This window comes from Cryptomeria japonica, chromosome 3 (genome assembly GCF_030272615.1).
Source record: "Cryptomeria japonica chromosome 3, Sugi_1.0, whole genome shotgun sequence".
NCBI lineage: Eukaryota > Viridiplantae > Streptophyta > Pinopsida > Cupressales > Cupressaceae > Cryptomeria > Cryptomeria japonica.
In genome coordinates, this window is record NC_081407.1 from 185,730,716 (window position 1) to 185,740,573 (window position 9,858).

The 9,858-nt window shown below is 36.8% G+C and overlaps 1 protein-coding gene across 1 annotated transcript; it reads left to right on the forward strand.

Annotated features, from left to right (window-relative positions):
- Window positions 1-601: 601 nt before the first annotated feature.
- Window positions 602-2,327, forward strand: LOC131874032 (transcription factor MYB17-like). The gene is made up of 4 exons (XM_059217241.1): window positions 602-734; window positions 1,110-1,239; window positions 1,482-1,855; window positions 1,984-2,327. The coding sequence occupies exons 1-4, from the start codon at window positions 602-604 to the stop codon at window positions 2,325-2,327; spliced, it is 981 nt and encodes a 326-aa protein (XP_059073224.1).
- Window positions 2,328-9,858: the final 7,531 nt, after the last annotated feature.

A 9,858-nucleotide genomic window follows, 5' to 3' on the forward strand; every position in this document is an offset into this window, starting at 1 on the left:
AAATTATATATGCACACATTCAAATCCATAGAATATATAATTATACAAGAATAAAAGAATTGTTAAGAGGTGTTTGAGTGTATAAAAATAATTTAGATTATTTTGATGAGAAATGGATGATATTTAGAAATTTCTAAGAGTAATGATATTTTGATTTTGTTGTCCTTATATGATGTCAAGCAATTAACATTTTGACTTTGTTGCCTCTCCTTTATTACAAATTGACATTTTTATTTTGACTTGTTTAAGTGGTTGATATGAAATTATTCCAACTAAGACTCACCTATTAATATAGTTTTAAATAAGCCAGCTACACAAATTAAAACTTAAAATATGTTATAAGAAAAATATGACCTTCAATCATTTTAGACAGATATATAAATAGCATGTGTGGGAAGCTCACATCTACATTTAAAGATGAGATCTAGATTATGCATTCAATTTTTTGACTCGTAAATCGGGCACTATGTGTGTCCACGTCGTTTGCACTGTTTAAGTGGAAATCCTGACGTCAAGCGTTCCATGCTAATATGTGGACGTAAAAATTTTCTTCTTGTAACTCCTCCACTATTCAGGCCTGCAAGAAAGAAACAAAACGATAATGGGTAGAGCCACTCGCTGTGATAAAATGGTCATGAAAAAGGGACCCTGGAGACCCGAAGAAGATAAAGTTCTTGTTGAATATATTCAGAAAAATGGCCATGGATGCTGGCGTTCTCTTCCCAGAAAGGCTGGTCTGTATACAATAGAATATCTAATATTGCTTTGATTTCATTTAAGAGTAAAAGAAGCAAGTAACCACATAGAAAATCATTTGCATCTGATAAGTACTTACTGGGTAACGAATTGTATGCAGATTTTCTTTATGGTGTAAGGAACTTCACAATTTCATCCGAGTCCTGTAAACAAGGACATGTCTAGCAATTAGATGCATCTCACGTACAATAAATATCATTTGCATTGGAAGAATATTGAGATGAATATTCATTTGGGCACTGAAGTATATACATAGTTTTTGGTTTTGATCTGAGTTATATACCTGAGTTCTGACTTATATTCATGTGAACTATTAAGTATGTAGTAAAGTTATGCAATTCGTATGTGCACAGGTCTTCGTCGTTGTGGGAAGAGTTGCCGCCTACGTTGGACTAATTATCTGAGACCCGATATTAAGAGAGGCCGATCTCAACCAGAAGAAGAAAGAACTATCCTCCAGTTGCATGCAATTCTAGGCAACAGGTAGTATATTGATCAAGTAGAGATATTATTGTTTATCTTAGGTAATTACCGTACTAAAAGGTGTGATTCCCAGTTTTGGCTATGACTAATATAATAACTATACTTCAAACATTTCGCCAGTTTTAGCTATTGATGCTATACTACACTTTAATAAGTAACTACTTCGTTGAGAAGTTTTATTAGGTTTGTCTGTTGATGTAACAAGGTGGGGTTATTAATTTTAATATAGTGACATTCTGCAGGTGGTCTACAATTGCTTCTCAACTGCCAGGGAAAACTGATAATGAGATCAAGAGCTTCTGGAATACCCACTTGAAGAAAAGGCTGTTGGGAATGGGACTGGATTCTTCCACCCATGCACCCAAATCTGAGATACCCAGGGCAAATGGATCTCAGTCCAAAGCCCTCCTGAGACACGAGTCACAGTGGGAGACACTGAGGCTTGAAGCCGAAGCAAAGCTCTCTAGAGATTCGATCCTGTCATCTAAGAATAAGTTGATGGGAAACAATAACGTGGAGTCCATTTTCAAGGCACCCAGTGATCCTTTCTTGAAACTCTGGAACTCAGATGTACGAAAGACCTTCAGGAAGGAGCCTATTATTAAGAACACTAGGAGTAACAATAACAAAATGAGGATCCCCATAGACTAAGTAATGAAAGTGGGAATGGCTTCCCATGGACCAATACAAGTCCCCACTCTACGTTAAGCTCCGCTTCATTATTTTGCTCTGCTTTCCACTCAGCTCAGGGAATTATTGACAGGGAAGACAACTCAACTGATTGGATTGGGATGGCCAGATACCATGATCCTTACACTAAGGCTATTATGAGGGGCCAAACAGCAAGCAAGAAGCCCACCACCCATGAGGACTCCTACAGCTCTGATGATAACATACAAGGCTTGACGGATCTACTTGTCGATTACCCCAATAAGACCAGTGACAATAACTCCAACATGTCAGAATCAAGCACGAATTCTGAGATGCAGTCACCTTGGGGATGTCAAGAACTGCGACTAGATGAGGACAACGATTACTGGAACAACGTGCTTAGAGTTCATGATCAGACATCATCTGAACAGACTTGATAATCCAGAATTGTTATAAACAACTATTTCCTAATGTCACTTTGATAGATACTCAAATGTAATCTTTATCTGTAAGGATATTCTTATATTTCTTTCTTCAAAATATATATGTTTCCACTATATATGATATAACAATCTAAGATGTGATCTTAGTCTTCGTGTGTATACTTTCTATTTCCAGAATATTTTCAGAGTACATAGTGGTATTGGTAAATGGACAAACATTTTACTAATATAATTCGTTTTTTCATGTGCTTTACAGTACTTTGTATCTCTTGCCAACTGATTATAGGCAAAAATAGATGTCGGTCGTTCAACGAATTTTGTTCTAAATGTAATTTCTGTTCAAACAGTGGATCTGGTGGCTAGTGCATTGTCTATTCAGCATTTCGGGAGTACATTCGACCATATTTATTAAGGAATACAAAAGTTTATTTAATTACTTTTAATTAACGGATATTCAATAATCATAATCATAATATTCAATAATCATAATCATAATCATAATTAATGTAATATATTTTCCATTAAAATGAGTGAGAAAGAGCTCCAACCCAATACAAATTTAACAAAAAAAAAAAAACTTTAACTTAATGAAAACATTAAAAAACTACAACAATGTCACCTTTACCACAGAACAACAAAGCAAACATACATTTGAGACTTAAAATTGTGACCTGAGCCCAAGAGGTGGGCCCTGAGGAATAGAACGAGACTTCAGTGAAGAACCATTTTTCTTTCTACAAACCACAGTCCAAGAATAGGAGAAACAATAGACTAAGAATCTGATTGAACGAAACGAAGCAACCATAGACTCTGAGAGAGAGGCAGTGGAGCCCAAGAAAGGAACTTAACAGTAAGGGGAAAGAAAGTTTGGGACCAAAGAAGGGATGAGTCCCATGCTCAAAATATCCACTAACCAAAGAAGGGATGAGTCCCATGCTCGAAAGATCCAGTGAAGGTGACCGAAAAGAAGCAACAAAACACATTCTAGCCACCCCAAGAACTCCCAAGGAGTGAGCCTCATCATCATGAGGTGACAAGGCATAAACCACAAGGGCCAATGCATTCACCGTAGACGCAGGAACAGTCGGTGAAGAAGATTTTGAAATAGAAGAATTCGAGTTCGAGAGTGCCAAAAAAAAATACTGAGATGGCACCTATCTGCATCCCTCCAACAATTGGGAGACAAACAAAGAGATGAACCAGAAGGGCAGGAAGAAACCAAGTGCCCCGTGGCAAAACAACGTCGACACCAAAAAGGGATTCGTTCATATCAAGCACTTTCTCCACCTAAGATCACCAACCCAGAGAGACATCTCTCCACAAAGGGGTTTAGAGACATCCAGATTAGCTAGGATCCTAGAGAAGGAAGTATGAGAGAAAAGGCTAGTATTAGGACACACCTTAATATATCAACCCAAATTGTTACGACTTGTAAGCAGTAGGGCACCAAAAGTGCATTCGCGAGTAGGGGAGCCAGACCCAAATAGGGGAGACATTAACTACGTCTACTAGAGGATTAAAGGAGGAGGTACTAGGGTGCAACAATAACAAATGAGACTCTCATTTCTATTTCTCCAAAGACAAGACCACATCCCTATCATTTGTATGATCAAATCAACATACAAAAATCCACGAGTGCATGGATGGATCTCAAGCTTACCAAAAATTTGTTAATAGGTCTCCTTGTGTATCTCTTATTGATAAAACTTGTTATAATGTGTGGATAGGTAGAAATCCTTTTATTTCACATTTAAGGGTCTTTGCTTATGATACTTATGTTCATTTTTATCAATAAAAGTGATCTAAAATGTATCCAAAATCTTATAAATGAATTTTCACACATTATAAGCTTTTGAATCCTCTAAGACAAAAAATGATTTATTCTATAGTTATATATTTTATGGAGTTTAAAGATTATTTATGATAAGTGAAAAACAAAAAATAAAAAAGATAATAAAATAGTGTAATTTTAGATAACAAAAAATTATTGGAAGTTGCCCATGTGAAAGAACTTTAACATATAGATTAGAGGACTGAGAAAAATAATAGGGTTTAGAGAAATTAGATTATGGGTAGGATGAGAACACAAAATAACATCTAGAGTCCAATAATCCTACCTTGAGAAAGTTCACAAGACAAAAATATCTAGCTAACAGGTACAACCAACTCGATTTTCAATGTGTATTCGCTTTATTAAATACTAATGAAGGACCTACACCTTTCATAGAGGATCTCTCCTAATAGGAAAATGAGACTTGAATGCAAGCCACGTAGGAGGAGATGATGGCTTTGGATAGTTGTGATACCCTAGATCTTGCTAGTTTTCCAACAAGAATAAATTCCATTGATTGCATGAGGGTATTTAAAAGGAAATTGTGTTTAAATAGTTTCAAACTAGAGTGGTACAAGGCTAGACTAGTGCCTATGGACTACTCTTAGAGAGAATTTATTTTGGTAAAAGTTTATCCCATTTTGCTAAGTTATCTTCTATTGGATTCTTTTAATCTATTGTTATTGTTTGTAATTATTAAATTGAGCTGATTGATGTTAAAATTTATTTCTTTCATGGGGATCTTGAGGAGAATTTTTATGTGTGATGACCTTTTTGAACACTACTAGATGCAGAGAGTGGGGAGTGAATAAACATATATTAAAACTTAATCGATTAAACTGCTCATTTATCATTTACCGCAGTTGGAGAAATAAAGAACTAAAAACACAAAAGAAATCAAACATGAACCAATGAGGAGAAAAAAAAATGAGAACCATCGCACTATATGAAGAACATGTTACAATATGTAGGCTCATGGACAAGGAGCTCAGTACCCCTAATGGACTTACAAGACTGAGGTGTTGCAAGGTGTGTGCCCTTGGTGTCCTTGTGTTGTGTAGTGTAGCGCTCGAGTTTGTGACATGGCTTAACCACCTCCTGTGGATTCTATAAGTCTAGTAGTTGTATCGAGTATTAACAGGTTGATCTTTTGGTGCAATGACAACCGCACTTGTAAAAAGTGGTATCAGAGCTTGGTTACAGGTTCAAACCCATCGCTTGTGTTGGGGGCATTGTTGCAAGGTGTGCCCCCTTTGTCTCCTTGTGTTGTGTAGCATAGCGCTCAAGTTTGTGACATGGCTTAACCCCCTCATGTGGATTTTATAAGTGTAGTGGTTATATTGAGCATTAATAGGTTGACCTTTTGGTGCAATGGAAACCACACTTGTAACATGAGGCACACAACCTTAGGGAAAGATTAAAAATACTTGTAGACACTCAAGGTCACTTCTTCAAAGAAAGGTACATTATAAATGAAAGAAAAATATCAATACTATTGTTAGCCCCTCCCCAGTTTTCATTAAAATTCCAAATGCAGAGGTTGCCTTTTGGTATTTATTTTCCTTTTGGTTATATACTTTCTGTCTTTGAACCTTTGTAAAATTTCAAGGTTCAATGTTCAAAACATGATCAAAGGGCTTCCCTTCATGGCTTTGTTCTATGATAAGGAATCCGCTTTGTTGTAATTGGTATTGAACTTGAATCGTTGAACCCTTTTGGTTCAAGGTTCATTGTTCAAAGTTGGTCATGTGTCGGTTTCGTCTTCGCTCATTAATTGTTATTTGTCTTGTCACGAAGTTGGTGTTCTATGTTGTTCTGTGTCATTTCTTGCTTTTGAACTTGAACCTTTGAACCTCTTGCTTCAAGGTTCAAGGTTCAAAGTCTGAGTTCTTAAAAGACCGAAAATTTCTATGCAAAATTGATACGCGCATCATTAAGCAAGGTGGTGGTGGGAAAAGAGAATATTTCAGGGATTTCAAAAAGGTTAGTTTCTAAAAATTATGACAAGCAATTATGATAAAGAGTGATTCGTGCCATGAAGTGATTTGAACATTAAATACATGCCAGCTATATGTCAATTCAGGCGATAGCTCGCATGAACTTCCTTAATTTGTAAAACTTGCTAAGTTTTAAGTGTAATTTTGTCTGTTATTGTTGCGGAAGCTAGCAATTGTTTCTAAAATTTTCTTCACTTGTAATGCAAGGGGGAGAAATTGAAGGTATTTTGTCTACATGTAGAATCTTTTCAAGAATTTTCAATTGAAACCAAGTTAGTTTCAGTCATTCCCTCTTGTATTATGTTTTCTTATTCAATAAATTAGTTGTCATTCGTTCTCCTTTGTTCTGCATAAGTTCATTGGATCCCTGTAAATTGCTTGTTTAAATGAGAGGCGCCACAATGAGGCCCACCCTTCCCAAACTAGGCCTCTTGCCTGGTTAGTTCACTCCCAGAGATTGGAGATACTTGATTAGCTCTAGCGGACCTCTCTGATTTTCTCAAGAGAGAGACAAAATCCCAATTCCGAATTCAATGATGGAAAGAATAGTGAAGAGTGGTTTGGTTGAAGCCGTCGCATTCCCCATTGTTGGACCATGCCCAAAGTTGGTACTAGAATGTATGAATAGGTATGATGTAGAGTATAGATGTATCAGGAATGTCAATGGTGAAGTGCTGTTAAAAATTGATAGAGAAACTATAATGGCAGCCATGTGTATACCTCATAAAGAGCCATATGAGGATAGGACTATTGGCACATCATATTCATTCTTCTCTGAGATGAAGAAAACTTATAGAAGTGTGATTGCAATAAATTGGCTACCTAAGATTCAAAAAGGGGGGTCTATACTGCCGAGGCCGCTTACCAGAGAACACTTAATAGCGGAGGTGTGGGACATTGTCATTCTTTTGAATAGGTTAAAATGGAATACCCATGACTTCTATTGGGAAGACTGGATGTACTTCTATATCCAAGTCATGTTGAATGGGAGCGCCTACCTGGATTGGGGGTAGGTAATTGCAAAAAGATTGCATGAAAGTCTGAACAGGTTTCCAGGAATGATTGGCTTCTTAATGTAATCTTATTTGTTTTATATGCTTGCATGTACTCGAGATTGGAATGGGCTACATCATGAACCCTGGATTGATGGGATAAAGGTGTATGAATATTATCCTCACCTGCAGGAACATAAATATGCAGAGAAGTTTATGAGGTATAATGACATCTTCATAGGGAGATTGGTTCATGAGTTATAGGGAAACATAAATAAGAGATTAATAATAGAGGCCATGGAATTCATCGGCATTTATGGTAGTTATTTTATCCAATTTCCCCAATTCACTTTTATTCGAGTTGGCAGTTTCTAGGGTGAAACTTTCAGGTTGCCCCGGTTTGTATTAGATAGTTATGTTATAACTCAAGCTTGTTGTCAACTGGTACACATTGACAAAAAAAGTGGAGGCAAGTCTGGGGTGATATTTCCTACGAAACTTGGCCATTAAAGTTGTGCATCTGTTTCAAATGCATTGAACCTTGAACTTGAATTCAAAAGCTCAAGCTTCAACCATATGTTGCTAGATACAAATTCGATAGTTGATCATTTGCTAGAGAAAATTTAGAAGTGGAGAGTGATTTTCAGCATGAACCTCAATTGGAGGATTAGTGAGAAAATTGTGTTGATGAGTTCAAAGTTCAGAGAAGGTTGTGGTCAAGGTTCATAATTCAGCTAATTGTCACCATGGGCCTATCCATGAATGTTTCTGGGGTGCAAGAAGAAGGAAATGAAGAAGTAGTTGACCCTGAGTTTGATGAGAAGATACAGGGACATCCTATTCTAGAAATTGATTGGAGTAGAAAAGGGGATGATAGCATTCAGTCTAGAACCTTTAATGTAATCAGAAGAATGAGAAATGGTTGAAGGATCACCTTTTGAAGCAAAAGCCTGTTCCTGCACTTAAGGATAAGAAAGTAGGTCGAAATCGTGCGGCTTCATAAATATTTCTTCCTTCTTCTAATTTTTTTGTTGATATTGCAGGTGAGAGGAAACAAAGGACAGAGAAGACTAAAAACACAAGTCTAGGAGATTCTTCCATAGGTTCAGCGTCCACTCGTGTTACCAGATTACACATCAGGAAAAGTAATCGGAAAACCCTAGCAAGTTCACTAGTAGTGGACTTCGATTCTGAAGAGGAAATTCAAGAAACAATGGATGCCCAAATACAAGATCAGCCCCTCCTAGATGAAGCAAATAGTGGAAAATAAATCATGCAGCCTAAAGATTCCAAGAATACTATGGAAGTTGTCACTAGTGATCAACAATCACCATTTCCAAAGGAAACATCCACCCCTCCTAAGTGGCTGAGTGCCTCACTTACCAAAAATAGCAATGTCATCCCTATTTCGATCCCAATGGAGGACATGTTTAGAAAATTCCTAGGGAGGACTTCAAAGTACAAAAGACTCAAAATAGAAACCATGATTTATGTGGATGAGTAGATGAGACACTGGGTTACAGAGGTAGCTAGACCTCCGATAGATATAGAGATTGAGAATGTTACTGAGAAAGATTTCATCATTGAAAAGATAGATCTAGGGACAAATTCTCGGGCCACTGATGTTAAACACTTAGAATATTCAACTAAATGGATTCTCACAAGGACCTGGAAGGATGAGAAAGATAAAACTAAGATGAAGCAAATTATAATTCAGATGGCCCTGTATATTAATGCTATCCAGAACCCAAATCCTCAACCTCTCTCCCAAGCTTCTCTATCATTCGACCCAAAATCACCTTTGAATCAGAAGTTAATTGATCAAGTTCAAAGGATCCAAATGATCACAGATGTTTTTAGAAAATGGCTCGAATCAATTGCATAGCAAGGGATAAGTTATATCTCTAATTTGGTCAAAGTGTTTGAGAATGCGGAATCTACTGGGAAAGAGCCAGAAATAGAGATGGTTGCCTGGGAGAAAGAAAAGAATAAATGGTTGGTTGTGTTGAGGTAGATGAGAGACACACAAAGATATGGGATAATGAAATTCCTCACTAAGAAGATGGTGCATGGTCTAGATGACAACATACTCTTTGTTTGCAAAGAAAACTTTGAGTGGAGGAACTCAATCATTAAACAAGGACATGAAGAATTCCTCAATCTCTGAAAAAAATTGAAAGAGTTGACTGACACTATGCAAAAAGACATGAAATGTATAGATCTTCAGCTCTTAAGAGAGGATAAGAAAATGCTTAAGGATTCATCACAAATGATTCAGGCCTTCAAAGATCGCATACAACAGGTTCAGAAAGAAAAGTCCTTAAAAATTGAGGACTTCTCAAAGGTCGCAAGAGTCAAATCTATGTTGGCTGTCTATTTTGATCATTTGGAGATGCATAAGAATAAAGTCTTGTAGGTAGGTAAAAAGAAAGAAGTATGGAAGCAGTGGATTTTATACATAGGCCTTTCACATTATCATCTCATCTTAAGCTTCTAAACAACTCACCTAGAATGGCGGAACATTTGGAGCACTCTCGGATCACAAGATAGATAGGCTGAAGCCACATCAACTATTGGAGCTTGATCATTCTTTCTTTTCTTGTGGCTCATGCCGCGTTTTTAGTTTAGTTATGTCTTTCTCAGTTTTATGAAACTAGACTTCTTTAAACTTTGGCATAGAGTTAATTATTTAACATTGTTTTTAT

What these genes read in the sequence shown, in the direction of transcription:
- LOC131874032 (XM_059217241.1), top strand. Translation starts at nt 602, where the DNA reads ATGGGTAGAGCCACTCGCTGTGATAAAATGGTCATGAAAAAGGGACCC. An exon ending in TTCTCTTCCCAGAAAGGCTG is followed by an intron (nt 735 to 1,109) that starts GTCTGTATACAA and finishes GTATGTGCACAG; the next exon opens with GTCTTCGTCGTTGTGGGAAG. An exon ending in TATTATTAAGAACACTAGGA is followed by an intron (nt 1,856 to 1,983) that starts GTAACAATAACA and finishes CTTTCCACTCAG; the next exon opens with CTCAGGGAATTATTGACAGG.